Genomic DNA, 23,519 nt, shown 5'->3' with positions numbered 1-23,519 from the left:
AAAGGTTTATGTATCCTGCAAACAGCTGACTGCAAATTACATTTTTACAGAGTACCTCAACAGTGGTCTTTTGATTGCTGGTGTCCTGAAAAGACCTGATTGCTTGGTGCTGGTTTTGCTTATTTCCAGTTGTTAAATCACACTAGATAACTTCCTTCTGTTTTTTGGTGTTTTTTTTTAAAGTGTAAGCAGTAGAGCTAATTGCTATGGAGGGGTTATGTGAGAAAGAGCAAATGGGAAGAAAAAAAAAAAGGCCCCTATTGCAGTCAGTAAGAGAGGAAATGTCAAGAGAACTATCATTAATCTTGAATCAACACTTATTAAAAAACTACAGCTTTTTGCTGCATGTATCCAGGAGACCTGAACAGGTTTGCTTAATATAACTTCTGGCATGGAAAATTTCTCAATGTTCCCTTGAGATGTCCACAGAAAGGACAGCTTTGTGGTCTGTCTGAACACAGTTATTAGAACTACTGGTCCAGCTTGTTGGGAAAGGTAACTTACCACTTCATACTTCTGAGGCAGAATAAACTGTGAAGTTCGCATTTTCTCTGTGGGCCTTTGGGATGTGACCATAGAAAGCACAGTTCTGTCTCCCATGAATGGATGCTAACCATTCCTTGGCTCTCTGTATAAAAAGCAAGGTTTTCTCTGGAGTCCCAAGCCAAATATTTCCCTTTTTTTCTGCTGTTCTGCACTCTGTTATGTATTTGGCTGTGCTCTCTGTCCCAAAGGTGTCTATGTTCTGGTGGTATTAGGTATGAATAGATTGTCAAGTTCCTTGGGATCTTCCTTGCTGAAAGGCATGATGGAAACTTGATCTTTTTTTGAAGCTGTATGCCAAAAGGCTAATGGTATGTGCCAACTTGTGGGTCGAAGGCAGTAATTTGAGGACAGCAAATACTCGTCTATGTCATACTTGTATATATGATACAGAAATAGTATTATTCATACACAGTATGTGCATTTATGTATAGCTACTGAACTAATCATGTGCAGACAGCTCCAGCAACATATCAGAGTAGATTTCCAGGGTCCCTCAGGTTCAGTGTTCTGCCTATGAAGAGGTCAATGCCAGATGTTTCTTTTGAATTAATAAGTCTTGGTACATGATCAAATCCAAGTCAGTGCTCCCTAAGAGAGCTCCCTAGACTATTAAAAAGTGTACGTGCTGTCTGCCCACCTACATGTGTGATCTCAGAGCACTAAGCACTTCCAGTCCCTTCTGTAATGAGACAATTCCTGTTTACACTCCTGCTGAAGACCCCTGGCTTACACAATAAGAAAGTTTGACCACGGAGTTGAATTATATACATCATTTAGGGGAGAAGAAAAACCAGTCTGCTTAGAAGAGCTTCTGTTTTTAAGGTTTGCCATCCCCAAGAGTTTTGGGAAGTGACTTAGTACATACTGAGCAACGAGTGAAAGCAATCAGTAAAACTGTGTTATTGTCATTATGACTCTGGGAGGTGTCTTCTAGTAGCAAAAACCAAAAAGGGAGACTATGGCCAAAGCAGTTTTTCTGAAGAAAACTGCATACTCTAAGCATTAATGATACTCCCAACAATAATTCCCAGCAAGACGTGATGGCTTAACCATCGCATCAGTTTGCATCCCTCTTGGTCAAAACAGCCTTCAGTCTTCTCCTTTTTTCCAGTACAATTCAGTTAATTATTCCCAGATCCCTCAATGAGTCTGAGCTCCCGCTGGCTCCTGGAGCTATAGTAGCTCATTGTTGCAAATGAGCTTAATCCAGTGTTAGAAATCTTTATTGTCCCTAATAGAAAATGGCATGAATAGTAAAGGAAAAAATGTGAGATGTTTCCTGTAAGGTTTTAATAACCCTCCTGGGTGTATGATTACAACATATGCTGGGGAATAGTTTTGAGCAGGGTGGTGGTGGGGAGAAGGAGCTCTGGCAGCATTGTACACCCCCATCTGTAAGCCTCATTATAGTGAGCTGCTTGAGAGGAAAGGAAGGATGGGAGACAGCTCTTCTTGATCTACACAGGCCACTGCTTTTTGGCCCCTTGGCCTTCGATTTGTCGTAGTTTGTCTTCGGCAGGCTGAAGTGAGGGGTAAAGCAAAACTGAATGAGGGCCGATTCGAAATTTGTGGGTCCTTTGATTGGCCTCCTGCCCTCAGTTTTGCAAAAAGCATTTTAGTTCCAGGTGTCTAGATTCTCTTCAGACAGGATTATGTTGACACAATGTCTCAGGCATTTTGGAAGGGGTAGGATTATCAGTTTGGGACACAGGAGCGTGGAACATTTGACAGTGCTGATCTTTCTGGAGAGAACAAATTAGATTATCAAAACTCAGCAAGCCACTGGGAAGTTCTGGACCGTATTTTCAATGAAGGACAACGTTCAGGGTGATCTTGTAGCCCTGTCTCTGGATAGACCTTGGACCTGTATTATGGCTTTGTCACCAGGCCTGTCACTGGCCTTGTCTCCTGCTGTTCCTGAGTAGACTCCCTGGATGGAACTACTGGTAACCAAGTAATCTAGTACCTGAACAGTCTAGGTTAGCCTCATTCATGCTTCCTGCTGCCCTCTGAGTATTGGAAGTTCAGTATCACATCTGTGATGAAACTGAACTGCAGTGTTCTTTCTGTGTGCTTAGACACTCTTTATTTGCTGCAGGGCTATAGCTGTTTGATATTTTCTTCTCTTGTAAAAGTGCAGCTTTTCTTGCTGATGCTCCTCAGAGTTCCTATGTCATCGTGTGTCGTTCTCAGCCAGTGTGGGCAGAATATGTCACTTCCAGGAAGATCAGCCGCTTACAGTGGTGGTAAGGCTGCCCAGACAATATGTAGTATCACTTATTTTAGATGAATGCGCCTGTGCATTTTTTTTTTTTTAGTATCTTTTCCTGCCAGTGTTTGTGAATGGAGATTCCCCTTCTTCAGAGAAGAAAGACGGTTTAGTTATTACAGTGCTGGCATGAGCTTTGGGTTTCCAGGTTCAATTTACTTGCATGGTGTGACCTAGCGCAAGCTGCTTAGCTTCTGAGTGATTCAGTTCCATGTCTGTAGAGCAGGATTCTTTCTTCCTCAGAAGAGTAATGTGGCAAGGAAAAGTCAGGCCATTTAGCACTCTCACGGTTGGTACAAATTGGTTATCTTGTTTGGAGTCTCATTAGAGAGATCAAAAACCAAAACAACCTTGTGGGACAGGAGCTCCTTCGGACTCTTACTGGTAGCTTCCTAGGTCAGGTCCAGAGGCACAGGGAATCTGTCCTCCTGACACACTTAGAAATTTGCAGACTAGCACCTTTCTTTTCCCCCTACCCCAGCATTCACTGAACTGAAAACAAAAAAAAGAAAAAAAAGGAGGTGGTAAAGTCTGCAATTTCTTGATATGTGTTTGGTGGCTTACAAATGTCTCCTACTTAGTAAGTGTGCATTTATTGTGTTGGCTATTCAACAGCCAAAAATATTGGAAAACCGCTACTCAGGTCATACTCGTTCTGGTTACTATTTTTGGTTGGGGGTTAGGACCTGAGGATAAAACAAAGTTTGAATGTGTTCTTGGCTCATCAGTCTCTTTTTTGTGGGATTCCTCCCTCAGACATTGGAAGGCATCTCTGCGCCTTTTTTCAGAAACCATTTTGCAGCTATTTTTATACACCAACATTACAGTGTTTTGGGTTTGTTGCATTCTGAGAAAATGTTTAGGGTAAAACCTGATGTTCCCTTGAAAGTCAGCCTTTCATACGCAGAAAATATAAAAGTCTATTTCTATTAGTGTTTCTAATTTCTAATAGTGTTGAAGCAACAAGTGGGAAGTTGACCCTTCTGGAACTCCACTCGTACTTCAAGGAAGGCCCCACTTTCTGTGGTGTAAGGCAGTAGCTTCCTCCCAGGAGACGTCCCTGCCACAGTGTGCCAATTGCTGTGACACTGCGGTGGTGACGCAGCGTTACGTCATTCTGCCTATTGTAACAGCGAGTTGTGTGACTCTTTTTTTTTAGCACGTGTAAATGGCTTTACTGACATTAGTCAAATTCCATTAGTAGGGTAGAAAACAACAAGAAGAATGAATGATAAAGTTAGCATAGTGCACAATGGAGCCATGCCCATTTATTATATTTCGCAGGCTTGATTCTCTGTCATTGCATTTTGCCATTGATTAAATGATAAAAACATTAAAAGTACTTAATAATAAGTCTTCAGTGACCTTCAGTGCCTTGCTTTCCTGAGGAATTTGAAATTAGAGACATAAAACAGATTGCAGCAAGCTGTAACTCTTCAAACATGTAACAAAACACAACCTATTTATTCCATCTTGCAATGAATGATGCATACGGGGAGCGGATGGGGATGTTCTTACCTATTGACTGATGGATTTTGTGTCTAATATTTGCATCGCTCTAGGGGTTTATGTCAAATAATGAATCTGTCTTCCATAAAGCATTGATACCTAAACGTTGTTACCTCAGGACGGCAAATAGCTCTAAGTAGATCATTTAGGAATCCTGTTTGTTGAGATTGTGTTTTAGCAACGGAGGAAATAAGTATTTGTACATAATCAAGCTGTAAAATTATGTTTTGCAAACTTTTGAAAGTAGGTTTTTGTTTTGTCTGGAAGCACATAGTAGAAAGGTAGGACAAGACTGAAGATTCTGCTGGCTGCTGGGCCTCAAACTTCAGTGTCCAGTCCTTTTCACAGTGTGTATCTTTGGAATTTGCAAATGTTAGACAATAGCACTCAAAATAAGTACAAGCTGAAGAAAACTGCTGTGAAATTCTGATGTATTGGGGTTCTTACTGATCTACTCATGAGTGAAATATGCAGGGTTGGTTCAACTTCAGTTGTAATCTAGCAGTTCACCACAATAGATAATGTATCTTCGGAGTCATAGATAGTTTATGTATTGTGACAATTAACGAAAATCATGACTGATTAAGAGTTAGTTGAGACTTCAAGACTTTTATTTATCTCAGAACTGACTAACTGTTGACAGTCTGCAATGACTATGATAATTTTTCATCTCTACGTTTCTATATCAGTTGTATAAAACCTGGAAGCTGCATTCATTACCAGGCTCTTTTACAAAAGTATAGAATTGACATGCAAGTTTTCAAATATATAGTGCTAGTTCAAAGAAGGGGCTAATCTGCTCTTTGAGTCTATGGTGAATAAGAAAAGAAGGAATGGGCTTAAACAGCATCCCTCGGAAACATTTTCTAAAAGTGGGAATATAAAGCATTGGAAGGCTGCCTGGGGTGGTTGTGGAATCTCCATCGCTGGAAGCATTTAAGAACAGGGTAGAGAAGTCTTTGTGAAGAGTGCCATTGGCACTATTGATCCTGTATTGGGAGGAAAAGGAGGAGATGTTTTTTGAAATCCTTATTGGTCATGTTTTATATAATTTGGGGGTTTATGGCCATAAATATATAAGAACCATTGTAAAACACTTAGCATACCATTTCAGAGGGTGTAGATGTTTTTCACTTATTTTTAGAACTTGACCTTACAAGACTGAAAAATAACTTTTTCCTTCTGACTTTTGTCCTTCACTTGGCAAAGATTAGTTAAAAACACAGAGATGGAAAATATTTAAACTTTAAACTTGTATGAGCTTTTCTTTTTGTTGTTTGTTTGTGTGCTGGTTTCATTTGTGATGTCAACTCCCGACAGGGAAAAAGGTGTAACTAACCTGGCACTGCACAGAGTGCAAAAACACTTTTACACTGAAGCCCAAATAAACACTATCTGCTGCTCCCTTCTTTTTTTTTTCTTTTTTTTTTTTTTTTTTTCTTTTTTTCTTTTTGATCAGTAATGCTTAAAAAAATGATATTGACAAATGTGGAAGGTGTTTCCCCATCAGATAATAACAAGTTCATATGTATCAGCTACTTCTGAATTTGCCCTTTTTAAACAGACAGAGGGACCCAGAAATAACCAAGCCATGACCAAACAGTTTCTGATCTGTGTTTAAGCTGCGTTAGAGTGGTGATTTACACAGATTTCTAGCCCTCAGATCTGAATATAGAAAGGTATAAAAGGAGTCCAAGGAAAATAAAGGTAGGAATGACCTCACCCTGTGGAGACACCATGTCTTGCTCAACTTAAGAAAGCTCTGTAGAAACTAGGTACATTTTAATTTGTACAGTTATTTAGCTACTGTCAATGAATAGAAATGATCCCAGAAACTGTTGCAGACTAAAGAGAAATGGCTTTGGGTTTCTAGAAGAATGTAAAGACATATTTATCGCTGCCTTAATATGTAGAAGACTTGTTTGTTCAAATATTTAAAATTGGTGTAATGCAGATTTAATATGCTTTGGTTCATTTCATTTAGAATAAGTAAGCAATAATAAGCACTATTCTGTCACCATGCTGTCCTACACTAATTGTTGCTGAGGGAAGTGAGTGTCATTTCTCAGCAGTGAACATTCCTGACTTTACTGAGTTTTTGAGAACTTGCATCTTCTAAGTACCTGCTCAGTTTTCCTCTTGTGCTGTTAACACCTCAGCTAACTGCAAAGTTACTTACAAGTAACATGTGCTCCTTGTGAGCCAGTTCAGTATACTCCCCAGCCTCCACTAATAAATTCATTATTAATGATTCTTTTGCAGAGAACAGAGACATTGATGTACTTGCAGATCATCCACTTTGCAGATTGTCCACACTACCGAAGTTCTCTTTTTCTCTTCTGTTACGGTTGTGACATCGTATAGGATGGACTATCCCTTGGGTCAGTTGGGGTCAGCTGTCCCGGCTGGGTCCCCTCCCAACTCCTTGTGCCCCCCCAGCCTGCTCGCCGGTGGGGTGAGAAGCAGAAAAGGCCTCGACTCTGTGCAAGCACTGCTCCGCAATAAGGAAAACAGCTCTGTGTTATCAACAGTTCTCGGCACAGATCCAGAACATAGCCCCATTCCAGCTACTATGAAGAAAATTAACTCTACCCCAGCCAAAACCAGCACATCTTCCTGTGGAGAGATCCAGGTTCACTGCTGGTAGCCCTGTGTGCTTTAAATACTTTGGTGACTTGCAGCTTGTCCATACAAATTACTCTTCAGAAGAGAGGGGTTCACTCTTTTCCTTTTGTCCTTTGCAGTGACTCCAGGAGCTTGGGAGATTTCTTCTTTTTGATGCCGATTATTTGAGTTTCTTCAGGCCATACTAAAAACAAAGAAAATTATCTAACTTCTCTATAATACGGTTTTGATTAGTTAATTTGGATGTTAAATAATAGGCATATTAGAAAATATAGTGAATTTTATGTATGGCTTGATCACCAGTTCATAGTATTATAAAAGGGCATGTGATTCTGGGCAGCTGAAAGTGTTCAGAAAAATGCTGAACTCTGTACAGAGGAAGCAGGACTCTTCCTGATAGTCGTTGAGAGCTCTTTCTAGATACAAACACCTCTCCTTTGCTGGCTGGGAGTCACATTGTTTTACAAGCCAATTTCACATGGTCTCAAAAATGGCTGTTTCTAGTCAGCCTACTATCTCTTCTCAAAAACTGGGGGGGGGGGGGGGTTTGGCCCCTGAAGCACAGAAGTATCCAGTTAGCTGGATACTGGACTTTCAAGCAACTTTTTTATTAGGTGTCTGACTTTAAGGGTGTTTTTCATGTGGGTTTGTCCTGATATCATTGAGTAATAGTTTGCTTAGGTAGCAGAAAACATCATTACTTCTCATACATATTTTATTTGCCTTGTATTTTCTTTTAATTTCTTTTTTTGTAGTACTAGGATCTTGATTGTCTCCTCATTCTATATGGACATGTATTACTCCACACAAAGCAAATCTGATGTCAGTTGTTTCCAAGGTGACCTCACAAGTGACCCTTGTCCACTCTTCATTCCATGTGAGTTACATCTCTTTCTTTCTGGAGTTTTATTACTTCTCCCCACTTGAAAAAACTAGATTTTTTCTGAATAGTTGGCAAGAACCTTCCTTTTTTAATGACCTACCAGGCTTCTGTTGAAGTAATGTGCTTTTCCCTTAAAACTGTCCACTATCATAACAGGTACTAATGGGCTTCCTTGCTTGCCATCTAGCAGGGTGCTGGACTGAGCAGTCTGCAAAGTCTGAACGCCTCTCACCTCTTGACAACAGCACCTTCAAAGCTCGACGGACATCAACTATCGCTGTTTCAGGTGAAAGACTTGGTATCTGTGGAGTGCGTGAAAGGGCATTTTTCATTCACTCCCCATTTGCTGCTATAAAATAAAACTTGTAAATAATATTTCCCAGAACTTCACTGGAAAAACCAGTGTATTTTATCTTTAATAACCAGTTGCCATGGTTTTGATTGGTCCAGAAGGACCCAGAAATGCTAAAACCTGGGCAACTCAGTTGTTCTGAGTTCTGGCTAAACTGCAAGTATCAAACCTTCAAAGCTGATTTACCTGTGGGTTGACAGCAAAAAGTCACTTGCTGTGTGTAACATGAGATGGCATGTGTGCCAGACAAGCAGAATTATACAAATGCCACCTAGGTTACACATACAAATTAACTTTATTGTCAGTATAAATTTGCTTGGCGCAAGAAAGTGTAAAATCTGTCTGCTGCAGTATTCCCGTATTATAGAACTGGTAATATTTATTTGCTTACTTTAGTGAACATGCATGCTCACCAGTGCCTGCAAGTCTGCACCCAGTTACCTTCAAGAATTGTGCGCAGCCACAGGCATGGGGAGTTTTTTCTTGAACACGGGAGGTCCAAGGTCAAAATGAGAAAAAAATCTTTTATGTAAATACCCAAGGATCCTGCTGCTATAACACTTTAAAGACTGAGCTACTGTTTCCTGGGGCTTTCCTGTCTGTGTCCCCAAGGGTGTTGTATGATCAACATACTGACAGATTTCACAATCAAACAGTGAGAATGTGTGATCAAGAATTTCACTGGTCTTCAGACTAACCTTTTTTACAGGTCACAGTTTAACTTGCAATTTCCTTGATGTAGTAGCTTTAAGATTTTCTTTGGGCAGATTTTCTTTGGCTGCTCTAGATGGGTTTTTCAATCTGCTCTCTGTCTTCTGATGGAAAGTACTGGATTGAGACTGACGGATGGAAAATGCTGGATTGAGACTCATTCCTTCACAGACAAGGAACAGCAAAGTCTACCTTCCTTTTATGCCGTCACTTCTGCACTGCATCCTTCCTTTAGGCAAGCCTGGGTGGGGGGTAATAAGAACATCAGCCTCTAAGGGCTAGTATATTTGCCCGATCCCTCTCCAAAATAGGATGTGTGGCTCCTCTTTGGAGTTGGAAGATGATTCAATAGTTCTACACCAAGCGTGAGTGGTGAAACTGTCTTTTGGGAGTTTAAAGAGCCTTTTCTGAAACCCTAGTGAAGTCCAGATGTCTCATAGCTTTTGTGATCCTGTGAGCAGTTTTAGAAGGAAAATCTGTGAGGGATAGGGCTATGAATCATCTGTCTATCCTGTGTCCATGAAGAAGAAATAAAAACCCTAATCCAAAAAGAATCCATTTAATTCTGGAATTTTCTGACCTATTTTGGTGCAAGCCGGTCTAAAAAAAAAAATATTAAACTACTCTCCTGATGAGTTTCTCATATTGTTTACTTTTGTAACGTTCTCTGTGGACTAGCAGCCAGAAATGACGTCCACCCCTCGTCCAGCATCAGAGAATAAGAACTTCAGAGGAAGGAATGCAACTTCATAAATAGCAAACCACAGACACTAATGGGGAGCAGAGGCAAACCTGCAGGTTAAAAATTCGTTGCAAGAGAAGCCCATACATCCACACTGCCTGAAGATTCAAAGATGATTTCAGCTCTAGCATTGGTTTTTCTCCTCTGCCTCTCGTGTCGTTTTTCATCATGCCAGCAGAGAAGAGCAGGTAAGTAATTTTAATTATCTTTATATTTTCTGGACTCGTATGCTTTCTAGACTCCTATGAAAATTCTGTTTTGCAGAAGGGAATGAGGAGGATGGTTAACATTTCAGCTGCACCTACTGAAGCCTAAAAGCAATGTTCAGGGATCTTGTAGTTTCATATGAAACTTGAAGCTTAACTGTGTAAATGTGCAGTCTTAGATTTTTTTCCCCAGTTCTCCTCCTGAGTAGGGAAGTTTTTTTAAGGAAAACATTTATTCTAGCACAATTGGGAATTTTGTTGTGTTTTGTAATGACCTGCAAGAGGCATTTTACATTAACCTGCATTTTGCATGTGATTTAAGTTAAAAAGCAGATCATACAGAATGTCCGATAGCAGGATCCTTGGATAGTCTCTCTGCTTGTGCACATAGGGCTCAGGGAAGCCCTGACTTCTAGGAACGTAGCCACGCTAAGTTCGTTACAAAAGTTCCACTTCTCTGAAGAGCCCATTAAGGGAATGCTCAACTCAAAGAGGATCTGTGAGATCTGGCAGACTCAGACTGTGTACCAGAGACTCAGATGTGTGCTTGTGGAGACAGAATGAGTCCACAGAGAAGGATGCATAGTAATGGCAATGTCTGCAAGCACACAGATTTCCTTTGGAAATCGCCTCTGAGTGGTTGAATCATTATTGTGCATTTGAATATTAAAAAAACCCCAAACTTTTATTTTAAATTACATCTTGCTACTAGGGATGGAAAAATCTTCCCAGGAATAACAGAAGTTGCCTGAAGCCTTCATGCAGAGCTTATTCAAAACCTCTGTTTGAAGTTAGAAATTAAGTGCAAGCTCCTTGTTTTCAATAAAATAAGAAACGTCACTTTAATTCAGTCTTTCTGTCTTAGAACGACATTTGTGGTACTTTCAATTTAGTTCCCAAACCAAAATGTATTGGAGAGGTTACAAATATTCATAAAGTCCTCTTGGTTCTGGATGGGGAGGACCCACGAGGCTTCCAGGTTCATTTGTCACTTGAGAATGCTGAAGTTGTACTAAGTCAGTAGTACGGGCTCACATCCTGCCTTTGGTGCTGGCAGATTCCTCCTGCTGAAGGAGGCAGACCTCTAACCCCAGCTAATTTCCCCTGAACACACAGTGCTGTTTGTAGAAGATAACTGCTATTTCTTTCTTCATAAAGGTTTGCTTACACTGTAGGCGAGGTGTGACTTCTGTTAGAGGATCGATTAATCTAGAAAACTAGAGAAATTAAGGTTGTACTTTCTCATGGCAGACAGGAGAATACCAGACTTGAACGTTCTGACCAATTGTTTTTAAATGGTTCAAGTTTTCTTAAAACTTATATAATTCTAGAAACAATGAGCTACTTCCATTCATTGTTCTTGAGCAAAGCTGGAGTATAGACTTGATTTTTAGCATGTCTCAAAGGACTCGGCAAGTCTAGAATCTAGCAGATGGGAGGGAAAAGTCGTGTTAATCTGCCCTAGATGAACTTGTAAGGTGATTTATATCCTCTGTTCAGCTTAGTTTAAACAGGATTTTACAATGTTGGCATGGAGGAGCAGATGGATCCTTGGTGCCCCAAAGCCACTACACAGCAATTCGAAATTGCCGCTACCCAAAAAGAACCCATCTCCAGCAAGAAAAAAGTCTGTACCTTGAGAACAGGCAAGGCAACGACTGATGTGCTGGTTTTCCACGTTCAGCGCTTGGCAGCACGTTTGGGATAGACTCAGCAAAAAGCCTTACTTTAGTGGTGCCCTTCACAGGAGCTTCCACAGCACTGAATTACTGATTTGCTTCTTTTGGCAGCAAAGCCTTCCTATGTGTGAACTGCAGAGACCATGCCAGATTAACAGCCACCACAACTGCCAGACTGCCAGGCCAATTTGTTTGCTGAGGGGTAACTGTTACCTACCTGACAGGCATGGCTGATTATCACTGTCTGCCCTGCCCAGAGCAAATTCTACCCTACGTGCAAGTCTCTGTTAGTTCCAGCAAGCTTCTAGTTAGGAACTGGCAGAGACTGGTGTGGAGGAGTCTGTATCTTTAATATTAAGCTGATGTTAATAATATCAGGTGGTTTGTACTGCTAATGGCTCTTCTGTGTTTTTCCCAACCACTTCGGGTTTTTTAGGAGGTGAAGTTGGGCCAGAAATGCTGGAAGAGATGAGAGAAACTAACCGTGTGCTAATGGAAGTTCGCGACTTGTTGAAACAGCAGGTAGGTGAAAAAAGGGACCTAGTTCCTTATATGCTGCACAAGAGAGATCTCTGAGTCCTCTGCTGAGTTCTGGAATTCGGGGGCCTGCTTCTTGCGTTACGTGAAATGAGCAATACAATTATTGTGCTGCAAACCAGAATCAGGAGGTGGTCTCACAATCAGATTTGTAATTCTGAGATAAAGTGGATTCATTTGAATACCAAATTCTGCTGTTTAGAACTGTGTCTGCTGAAAAACAGCGCACATGGAGAATGAACTAAAAAAAAAAAGACATGCACACACAGTGGGTATATATTTAACTGGAAAAACAAGTCATTTTTTCCTTGATTTTGTGGGCTCATGAAATCAGTAGAGAGTCCAAACTTGGAAGATGGAAGAGACCTTTCAGCCATCTATTAGGGTCCTGGAAAGGGAAGTCATATGGAGTCTAAACAAGCTCTGTATTCACTCTTTCCTCATGTTGTTTTAATCCTAAGCCTTGCTGGCTCCTGTAATTTCTTAGGGAATTTAGAACTTCTTGGGTGCTTAGATCTTTTCCCATTTTAACGAGGAGATCGCGGTTTGTCTGGTCAACTCTCTTTTAAGTATAGAAAAAGGTTCCATTCTCCCTTTATCCACTCTGGGAGCTGAGGGCAGCAGCCTCTGCCTGCCAGATAATTGGAATGGCAGACAGGTCTCTGTGCCAGTGCAAACTGGGCGGCCTCTAATCTGCAAAAACATCTGTTGCATTGAGTTACTCTCACATTTCAGGCTGCTGCATAAATACCCAGTGTTTACTAGGAATCAGGTCAGACATGGTTCCTGGCAGCCTCAAGCGATGATTTCCAGTGTTTCCTTCCAGCTTAGCACTGCTTCTCCGTACAGGTTTTCTATTTGTTCTTTCTCTCGCTCTTGCCACCTATACTTTTTTTTTTTATCCATGGCCTTTTTCTCAACAGCACTGTCAAGAAAATTCTTCCTCAGAAGACAAACTTGCATATACAACTGGGGAGCCAAGGTGGCAGTTCATAATTTCTTAATTTGTGCAAAGATTTTCTAAAACTTACTTTTCCTTGAATCAGCATCTTGGGATGTTGGCAATAAGGATGGCAAAAGGCGTAACAATAAAAGGCCAGTTCTACTCTCCTGAGCCAAAGGCTGAAGGATTCTTGGCACAAAGGAACCACTGACACTCATTAGCAGTGCTCCAAATTCTCCACTCTGCTCTCTGTCACCTACTTCCAATGGGAGATGTTCTGGGGATTCGGGTTAGATCTCTCTCTGCATTAACTATTCAAAATACATGACCCCAGGTGGTGTTGGAGGGAAGAGGGAATCTAACATAGCATGAAAGCTTGCTCTTATACCTGGAAGCTGGCAGAGAGACATGAGTAGAAGCTTTTGTCAAAGTGAAATGACTTAATTGTGGAAACATAAAGTCCACAGGGTGTGGAAGGGTGGTCCTGAGCATCAGTTGTAGATAGCCAGTGAGGCTTTTGCAGGAAAGAAGTCTGCTAGGATTGCTATCTAAGATGCTAGAGAGTCATATAAATGTTAGCTTGAGACTGACATGCTTACTTGTGCCTGTCCCGTATTCCTTTCTTCACCAAAGAAACAGCATCTTCGCGCTGCCGATGCTACAGATTATCTCTTTATAAGAGCTTGAAGGAATAGGAGCCTAGAGATCAGAGAAAGTCTGGAGGGAGGAGCTTTCATGAACAGATTCTAAATATCCTCACAGCAAGGGCATTAGGGCGAAAGAATGGCATAAGCAGTCTCAGAGATTATTCATGTATCTGCAAAAATGGCTCACAGGGGAACCCCCTCCTGAATTTACCTATGCAGTGCCTGGACTGCAGATAAAGCAGACCTCTCTAGGACTGCTAGTTCAGCATCTTCTAGAGTAGAGACCCAAAAAAGTAGATTTCTCTTTCTTTATGACACTTGTTTCTATGTATTCAAGTCAAGTGTTTCCTGCATCTGTGATAGAATAGTAGTATCAAGTTATCCTGTAGAAACACTACAGTAGGAAGTGATTTACAGCAGGGAATATGAGCCACCTCAGCTTCCAAAAAGTCTGCAACATAGACGTTGAGGTAAAAGTTAATTTGTTCGTAAGCAGCTGTGCAATCTCAGAGAGACACCCTGTTTTCTGGCAGTGGGGCTACTAGTTTGCGTGGGAGCAAAACTCAGCCTTTGGCTAAATGGTGGTTCTTGTTTTCTTCTAGATTAAGGAGATAACATTCCTGAAGAATACAGTCATGGAGTGTGATGCCTGTGGTGAGTTACTGAGCTGAGTTCTATGTTCAACTGCCTCCAAGTCCTCCATACCTTTGTGTCCAAACAAGTAGTAAAATGCCACCTGTGACCATGTCCCCAAAGGAAAAGCTTGTTTCAGAATTAGCCCTAGTGTCACAGGGTAATACTCAATATTGGTGATGCTTTTTTCCCCAACATCATTCTGCATTCATGGACCTGTGTTCCATGCTGTTCTTGTCATTCAGTGGCAGCTGAAGCTATTACCCCTTTCCTGAGCATGGGGTGCAGAAGTAGCCTTAAAAAGTTCATCTTTCCTTCCAGCAAATCCCCAGCATTTGCTTACTTCCATTATTTTATAAAAAAAGCTTTGTTAATGGTTTTGTGACATACCATGCCATATTTCTCAGGGTAGCTGCATTCTGCTGCGGAGAGCTGCCCAGCCACATCTCCTAATAACCCAGGCCGTGGCCAATGTTAGAATTGCCTGGGAATGCACACTGGCTATCCTGTGGGATATAGCTGGCTACTCCTGAGCTGCAAGTGGAAGAGAACATCACCCCCAAGAGGCATTGCTCTGCTATTCCTTCCATCCTAGTGCTGCCACCATCCAAGCAAAGAGGTTGTTTACAGAGGATTCAGGAAACAGGGTCATAAATTTTCCCATATAAATCTTGCCCTCTGCTCCCCAGTATACGTTTTTTTTCTAGACTGGAACTTACTTCCAGTATATCTGGCTTTCAGAAAGCATGGTTCTTGGAGATGCTCTATTATTTGCCAGTACACTCAAAGGGTGGAGCAGTAACCATTTCTGCATTTGGAGAGACTGTACTTCTGCTGGAAAAGAGATTAGCCAAAGCTTCTGGGACCCACAGTACAGAAATGCATTCATCCACAGCAATTGTTTTAATAATTTGCTCATAAAACTGTCCTGAACTTTCTGTTACTTGATTTCTGCCTTCCCCACTTGCTATTCTGCTTTATATGCATTCTTCTCCTGTACTCCTGACCATAGAATTTGAGCCTCTTTTAGTCATGCATTGAACAATCTGACTCACAGCACTCGTGTGCTTCTCATTATTTCTCAGAAAGAGAAGCATGAAGAGAGGCCTTGTTTTTAGTGAAGATTTTGCTGCTGGTGATGGTAGAGTGTAGGGTTTTGGGTTGGTTTGTTTCAGGTTTTTTATGTTGGGCTTTTAAGCTGGAGAAAGTGGGAGAAAAAAGTGTCCCTGCCACTTAGAGTAGTGGGTGCGGGAGACTTGTGACAGTTCTAGATTCTGGGAAAGTTCATTCACAGTCTTGAACTGGCCTTCAGTGAAGTTCTGCGTCCCGTACAGATTAATTTTGCAAGTTCTCTTGTGCTGTGGGTCAGGTCATGAGGATAAGGACAAAAACCTGGCGTTTGGCCTAAAACTTTAAGGGAAGCTGGTGCACAGCGGTGTGGGGACAGGCTCGATGTGTTCAGAGTGCTTCTGAATAGGACTGCGGCAGCATTTTATATGGGTTAGAATTTCCTACACATCACACACTTCATGCTTAGATAGACTATATTGCTGTATTCCAGCCTAGAAGTGATGAATGTCTGAATAACAGATTGATTTCTCATCTGCCAGGATGAAGTGAGGTTTCCTAGCCCTGTGGAGATAACAGGTAGCATGTTATGCATAATGTTACAGCATGAGAGCCTTCTGCGTGAGTGTATTCCTGCTACAAACCAAGCTGACCTGTTTAATGTGCCTGCTGTCTACAGCAGAGATTTTGGCTGACAGCCCTCCACAATGCTTCCCAGATTTAAGTCCGTGTGGGTTCTGCTTTAGCCAAGTGTCTGAGTCCATACCACCAGTGAGGTGTAGCTATGGGGAAACCAGGGAGAGAACTGATCCCTGTGGAACTGCAAAAGCAAGGGCATTACACCAACAAAGAAGGTGGCATAACAAAGAGGTTTGGACTTGGAGCTAAGACTTCTGGGATTTCTTACTTATTTTTTGTCTGCTTTGATTCAGAAATCTGTCAAATTGCTGCTTCTGGCTTCATTTTTCTCCATTTACAAAATAGAGCTACGACTGCCCAACCCTCAGAAGGGACGTGAGGAAATGTCCCGTGTGTGAAGCACACTGATATCTTCTGAGACAATGGGACCACCTGATGATAGTGTCTGGCAGTGACAGCTCTGTTTTTAATGTTCCTCTTGCCCTCTAGGCATGAGAGGCGACACGGAGGCGACAGGCCCTGTCATCACTGTGACACAGTTTAACAGATGCCTCCCAAACTCTTGCTTCCCTGGAGTGGCCTGCACCGAGACCGGCACCGGCTTCCGCTGTGGACCCTGTCCCCCAGGTTATTCAGGCAATGGGTCCCACTGCGCAGATATCAATGAGGTAAAAAACAAGTAGGATAGGCTGGAAGCGATAAAATTGGCTCGCTTTTCTTAGAGCGTTGCAGGTTTGTCTTGCGGTTATAAAGAAAAGTCTTGCAATTCCCCTAGGAGCTGCAGTTCAACAGAAACACCATTTCACTGGAAGGAAGTCTGTATCTCACTCTCCCTTAAGCTCTGTTCCATGTTGGGTTTATATCCGGTCTAGCTAGGCATTTCTTTCTAAAAGAGACATAGGCTCAAACAAAATAAAGCTTTTGGTTTGTACCACACAGGAAGGTGAGTTTGGAAGACCGGAACAGTCCCTTTTGGTCTTACAATCTTTTGAGCTACTGGCTGATGAGTTGTTAGAGATAAGATTTATTATGTGTGGAATAGAATCAAATGCTTCCCGAATAGTCCTTTATACAAGAAATCTTACCACACTACTTGTATGGCTTTACTTCTGCCTTTAAATCAAACCTTGCTAGGCAGATACTGTTTAATTTTTCTTTTTTTTTTTAGATAGTGTGGCATTCCATCAAGTTTACTTTCTGGGTGTATGCAAAGCTTTACTCAACCATTAATTGTGTATGTCCCTAATATTCCTTAGTTCTGTGGTTCCCAAACCATAGCCCTATGCTCACTGATTAGTCCACCGAGCAACTGTAAGTGTCTTGCAAAGTCATATCACCTCTATAGCATTTCAGTTTAAAAACCTGCTGAAGTTAAAAGGGTCGATGAGAGATTTTGAGATTGATGATAATCTGCTAGTCACCAAAACGTGGGAACCGCTGTATTAATGTAATGCATCTGCCAGTACAGAGCATAAGAATTCAGTGAAAATAATAAAGTGTTGGAGAAAGTAAAGCAAGCATTAATAGCAACTTTGGAAAGTCAATTGCTTCCCAGAGTAGTACACAAACAACTGTTCTTGTCTTTCAAAACCAGTGTAAGAAATTATCCAGTTCTCTGGATTCAGAGACTGCCAGGAAAGAAAGTGTGAAGCCAGCTCTTCGCCTGGGCAATTGATGTCACCTAAGAAGAATTAGTCCTGAAAGTTGATTTGTTTTACTTGTCTGCACATATTGGGTCTTGGGAGAACAACTGAGATGGGGAAGCTGCATTTTCTACTTGCAAGGAAAGCCAGGAACTTCTATGCATTTTTGGTTCATTCTTTAAAAATACCAGTACAATAGCTGGATCTCACCCAGCGAGGCTCGCTTTGAGAGCTGCCTTCACAGCTGGCCTTGAGCGAGCCTGCCTCACAGTTCTGCACAACCTCTTCCTTGTTTACAGTGCAACGCAAACCCCTGCTTCCCGAAGGTCCAGTGCATTAACACCACCCCTGGCTTCCGCTGCGATCCCTGCCCTCCCGGCTTCACTGGGCAAATGGTTGAAGGCATTGGACTAGCTTATGCCAGGGCCAACAAACAGGTAAGGCCCAGAAACATTTCTGTCTCCTTCAGAAGCCATTAACTCTTTCCCCTCCGTAATTGTAATTCAAAGGTCTTGGAACCCTCAAAGGTCTTGGAACCCTCAAAGGAACGGGAGGGAAATACAAGATGACTGCATTGTATTGGTGGGGAGACTGGTGCGGTGAGAGGAGAGACTTGCCAAGGATGTCCTAGCACATCAACAGCAAAGCAACCTCCGCTCCAAGACCTTACCTCTGCTGAATTCATACTGGACGGAATGTTATGTCTCTGACACCTTTCTGGCTGTGAAGCCAGCCTGGGCAATCCTTCGTACTAGGACACAGAAGAGCTGATGCAGCGGCTGCCCCCGCTGCTTCCCTGACAGCTACAGACAGATGAAAGTAAAAAAAAAAATAAAAAATAATCACCTAGTCTTAGTATGGTTTATAAGAATATGTTGCCAAAAGTAAGAATGGCATGTGGCTTGTGTTATTTAGAGAGCTGCTAGCTGGTCACAGGACGCAGTCTTTGACCTTCTTGCTCCATTGACTCTCTTCTATCCTTTTACAGTAAGGAGATACTCTGACAGCTCAGCTCAGAGCTAAGCTATTTTGCCAGGGTAAAATCTCTGGTGACTCTGTAGAGGGTGAACAGCTTGCCTGGGGTCAGGAGTATTGCTGGGATCTGGCTCAAGCTTGTCTGAAGGAAAACTTTGAGCTGTGGGACCTAGTAGGGTGTGTTAGGGTCTTTGCTTCTACATCTAGTGATGCCCTAATTCTGTAGTCTGATGTGGTTGGTATCTGCTTAAGAGTGAAGTTAATGTCTATTTTTTTCTTCCTGGGCAGGTTTGTACTGACATCAACGAATGCGAGACAGGTGCTGCCAGAAATTGTGTCCCAAACTCTATCTGCATCAATACACGGGTAAATATTACTGGAAAGCCTTATGTGGATCTCTCTTCCCCAGGCTCTGGGGCCTCTGTTAGCTGTGGCAATCCAGTTGCTGAGGAAGGTTACGGCAAAGGTTTGCCAGGGCTCATGTTATAGTTAATTCCCTATTGCTTTTTCATGCAGGGATCCTACAAGTGTGGGGCTTGTAAACCTGGCTTTGTTGGGGATCAAGTCACTGGCTGCAAGAGCCAGACGGTGAGACGCTGTCCTAATGGTGAAATTAGTCCATGCCACGAGAAAGCACAGTGCATTGTGGAGCGCGACGGGTCCCTCTCCTGCGTGGTAAGGTCCAGCCCTCCCTGCGGTTGGGGTCTGCTCACTCCGGTTTCCCTTGCCCTGTGCGTGCTCTCCTGGGTCTGCCACTCCCCTCTCCTGGAGAGCGTGCCTTCCCGACACAGACCTGCTCTCCATTACCACCTGAGCTACGGCAATATCTCAGTCGGTGCTCTCAGGAGAAGTGGACTGCTCCTGGCACCTCCGATCCACCGTTGTTTGCTTGGGTTTTTTTGCCTGAAGCACAACAAATTTGTCAGTCGTGGAACATTACACACGGCTGGGCAGGGAGAAGCGCTGTTCAGCAACTTGCTGGAGCCCAGAAGTTTTGCTGCTGCATGGGTCTTTATAATCTCAGGAACAAGCAGAAAGCTTGTATCTCAGCTATTTAAAATACTATTTGCAGCATAACTGTTTCTTGCAGACAATATTTTTCCTGTAGAGCGTTGTGTACCTGGATTTGCAATGGTTTGTGCTGGTTCTCATGTAAAGCCTTCAATTTTGGAGGCGTGTGGCCATCAGGGGACTCATTTTGTTTATCTGCTGTCTTCCAGTGCCTCGTGGGGTGGGCAGGGAACGGCTATGTCTGTGGGAAGGATACGGACATTGATGGAGTCCCTGATGAGAAGCAACGCTGCTCTGACAAAAAATGCCGCAAGGTAAGATGCAGTTGTCTCATGTTTTGCTGGAAACAGTATATCAGAGGAACGCCTAATGAGAACTGGGCAATTCTGATTTGAGGGCAGGCCTTGGGTGCTGGTGAGACCTGCCCAACCTTCTGAACTCAGGCTAAATGACATGCACAGCTTGCTAACAGGCCCAACTTTGCTGCTTTCTTTTCAGGATAACTGCATGACTGTCCCCAACTCTGGCCAAGAGGATGCAGACAGGGATGGAATTGGAGATGCTTGTGATGATGATGCTGACGGAGATGGGATATCAAATGCTGAGGTTTGAATTCTAATGCTTAAGCCCTGACATACCTAAATGTACCCAGAGGTCCTGCAAAGCAACTGCCTCCACCTTTAATGTGAATTTAGAGAACCTGCAGGTAACAGCGTGCAATGTTTCTTTTTAATCTGGATGGTCTGAAGCCTCTAAAACCAAGCAGACAGGAGAGAACATCATGGCACTGAAGGGACTTTACAAGTCATGGTCCCCTGAGAGTTAGGGAGTCTCTCTCTCTCTCTCCCACCTGGTCAAGCACTGGTTGGAGGTATTTTCAGGTGCTACTGGTATTCCCTGAACAGGCAGTGACTAGGCTGAATAGAGGGAACCAGGACTGGCTGCAGATAGGCTGCTGGGCTTCTCAAGAGCAGCCGGTCACATATCCCAGAACTTTTGTTCAGTGGCATGCTCGGTGCCAAACGCTTCCCCTCAGCCAGTCCCTCTCTCCCACAGGACAACTGCATGTACACACGCAACGCAGACCAGCGCAATGCAGACAAGGATAACTTCGGTGATGCCTGTGACAACTGTCGCCAAGTGAAGAACAATGATCAGCGGGACATTGATGGCGACGGGAGGGGAGATGAGTGTGATGATGACATGGATGGAGATGGTAAGAGCAGCTGGAGAGCATCCTCAGAGAGGGGCAGACATACTGACCTAAGAACCAGGAACCTATTCAGTGTGCAGCTAGAGATCCTCACCGCAGGTGCCAGCCTTCAGCGGCTTGAGCTCTACAGGAGTAGAACTAATTTCTGATGGGATGAAGCACAGCTCAGTTCTTAAGATGCCAAGATGAGCAGTCAAGCCAGCATCCTTCACAGTTCAGCTCTTGCAGGGTTTAAAGATCTATCATCAGGACGGTGCTAACAATTTTTTATTAGCATTCTTCTTGTGCACAAGCACATCAAACCTGCGTCAGACTTAAGAAAGAAAGATGTACCATGCAAACTGATCTCAGTCCAGCGCTGCAATTTAAACTTACGAAGAAGTATGGGAATATCCAAGTTGTTAGCAGCTACTGGCTCAAGGCAGTATGTGTCAGGGCTGTCTTCTGGGGTGAAAAAAACCACCTGGCTGGCTTTAGAAACAGTCTGTGTGCTAACGATGCTGTATTTGCACAAAGCCCGCTTTCGAAAGCCAGAAATCACAACTGCTTCTGGTCTGAGACATACGTATTTATTTACAGAGTATTTCCAGCGCATCTAGTGCTGTTTGGGTCTGGCTATATCCTGCCAAGTAGCTCCCCGCTGGCACAATTTGCTGGTGTAGTAGGTAAATGCAGAGAAGTGGGAAGTGAAGTCATACAGGTTGCCAATTAGATTGTTCCTGTCCCGTCTCGGGCCTTGAAAAGGCACTGTCTAAATCTTCCATGTCAAATAGCCAAGATTAACCTTGACTTATTTTATAATTATACAGACGTCTACTTTAGAGGAAAAAGACTGTCATGGTTTAGGGAACTGCAGCTAGTTTCATCTTCATCCTCTTGGCCACTCACTCCTGCACAGATACGATGACAGTTTGAAGCATCTTCAGTTCTTTAGCTGTTACGCAGTTAAGGACATTTCCTCTTGGGTTCATGTGCAATAGCATGCTCAGACATTCGTCATGATGCAGTCTGGAGTATGTTTAAAGATCAGTTGCTGCTGATCTCTTCCATCCTCCACAGCTGCTAGGATGTGTGTGAAACGCACATAAAAATTCGAATTGTGGCTTTATTACATGAATTCAACTGTCCTAGATTTTTGCCATCTCTTACATCCAAAAGAGATCGTGCTGCGTAGACCTTAATAGCCCTATTTCCCTGATGGGTCCACTTTGCATGTTTTACAGGGATCAAAAACACAATGGACAACTGTAAAAGAGTTCCTAACTCTGATCAAAAAGATAGCGATGGTGATGGCGTAGGAGATGTGTGTGACAGCTGCCCAACAGTCAGTAACCCAGACCAGGTAAGCAAGCACTCTTACTGGTTCATTTCTCTCACTCAAGACATCGCTTGTGTCACCTGCCTAAGGTGTGCATACCTGGTAACTCACCAAGGTTACCACTTGCAAATTTTAGCTGCCATCCTGCAGTACAAAAGTACAGCCCCTTGAGATCAAACATCCTGGCGTACAGAAGAATAAGTCAGAGGGGAAGTGTTGCACTCTGGACTTCACTCTTCCTACCTTGTTCTTCTGTGTTTAGAAATAGCGCTGCAGGAATTCAGCAGGGCAACTTGTAAATACTGCAGAAGGAACTGTTGTCAGCTCTGTTTGCGATCAGAATGACCATGGCACTGAAGCTAACAAACACCTCTTCTTTGTTCTCTTTATTGCCCAATATTCCTGTTGATCTATGCAAAGTTTAAATGATTATTGCTTTATTTTACTAGAAAGATACTGATCATGATCTAGTGGGAGATGTCTGTGACACCAACCAGGACAGGTGAGAGCTTGCTGCAAAAACTATACTTGGGTTGCATGAAATCTTGGGGATGGAGGAGAAAAAGGCATGTGGTGGCAACTCCCTGACAACCTGGCTTGGCCTTATCCGATAAAAAGACAGAAGTTAAGGGAGGTGGAATTTTCTTCAGACCTCAGAAAAACTTGCCAGTGGAAGTATGGCCCAAAGGCTAGCGGATATAAGCTTGCTGACAGCAGGCTTTCCCATCATTAGCTACTACTCACAGATTCGTTCATAGACTACAGGTGGAACATTTCTGATCTATTATTTGTGTAACTAATACCTTAAGACTTCATAAGGCTCGAATCACCAACTTCTGCTGTTCTTGCTGAGGATGCCAGCTCCTAGGAAAGTGTTGCATGCTTATTTTAAAAGCATGTATCGGTGGATAATCTTTACCTGTAATTTTCTCCACCAGTGACGGGGATGGCCACCAAGATACACGGGATAACTGCCCATCAGTGCCCAACAGCTCCCAGCTGGACACAGACAACGACGGGCTGGGAGATGAATGCGATGATGATGACGACGATGACGGGATTCCAGATGAGAAACCTCCAGGCCCTGACAACTGTCGGCTTGTCCCTAACCCTGGCCAAGAAGACTCAGACGGTAAGGGAAATGGATGCACATTAGCTTTGCTTGGGGGTCTTCTGTTCCTGGTGGCCAATGCATATCAATTTGACCTCTAGAGATAGACAGGAAGCAAGATCTCCTCAGTATTGACTTGTGACAGTCTTACATCATTTTCAGATCTCCACTAACCCTGACATCAGGATCATATTTGGGAAAAGTTCTCTTCCAGAAGTGTCTACAATTTGAGGTGTTTCTTCTGTGAACAGCACCTCCG

At 42.8% G+C, this 23,519-nt stretch overlaps 1 protein-coding gene across 10 annotated transcripts in view; it reads left to right on the top strand.

Annotated features, from left to right (window-relative positions):
- The window catches only part of COMP (cartilage oligomeric matrix protein), a 37,594-nt gene that overhangs the window by 11,584 nt on the left and 2,491 nt on the right, over nt 1-23,519 (top strand). For 4 of the 10 annotated variants that reach the window (XM_049807225.1, XM_049807226.1, XM_049807223.1 and 1 more), the window contains 15 exons: nt 7,705-7,826; nt 8,020-8,118; nt 9,574-9,825; nt 11,959-12,044; nt 14,252-14,303; nt 16,479-16,657; nt 17,932-18,069; nt 18,896-18,973; nt 19,124-19,282; nt 19,828-19,932; nt 20,117-20,224; nt 20,675-20,834; nt 22,055-22,173; nt 22,599-22,651; nt 23,088-23,281. In XM_049807225.1, coding sequence (XP_049663182.1) covers nt 9,750-9,825; nt 11,959-12,044; nt 14,252-14,303; nt 16,479-16,657; nt 17,932-18,069; nt 18,896-18,973; nt 19,124-19,282; nt 19,828-19,932; nt 20,117-20,224; nt 20,675-20,834; nt 22,055-22,173; nt 22,599-22,651; nt 23,088-23,281 — 1,507 coding nt within the window. In that variant the 5' untranslated portion in view covers nt 7,705-7,826; nt 8,020-8,118; nt 9,574-9,749. Of the gene's footprint in view, nt 1-5,971; nt 7,827-8,019; nt 8,119-9,573; nt 9,826-11,958; nt 12,045-14,251; nt 14,304-16,478; nt 16,658-17,931; nt 18,070-18,895; nt 18,974-19,123; nt 19,283-19,827; nt 19,933-20,116; nt 20,225-20,674; nt 20,835-22,054; nt 22,174-22,598; nt 22,652-23,087; nt 23,282-23,519 lie in introns of those variants that run through there. The other 6 variants (XM_049807231.1, XM_049807227.1, XM_049807224.1 and 3 more) reach the window with 4 other exon arrangements.

This window comes from Accipiter gentilis, chromosome 8, assembly GCF_929443795.1.
Source record: "Accipiter gentilis chromosome 8, bAccGen1.1, whole genome shotgun sequence".
Lineage (NCBI taxonomy): Eukaryota > Metazoa > Chordata > Aves > Accipitriformes > Accipitridae > Astur > Astur gentilis.
This window is presented reverse-complemented; position numbering and strand designations above follow the sequence as displayed.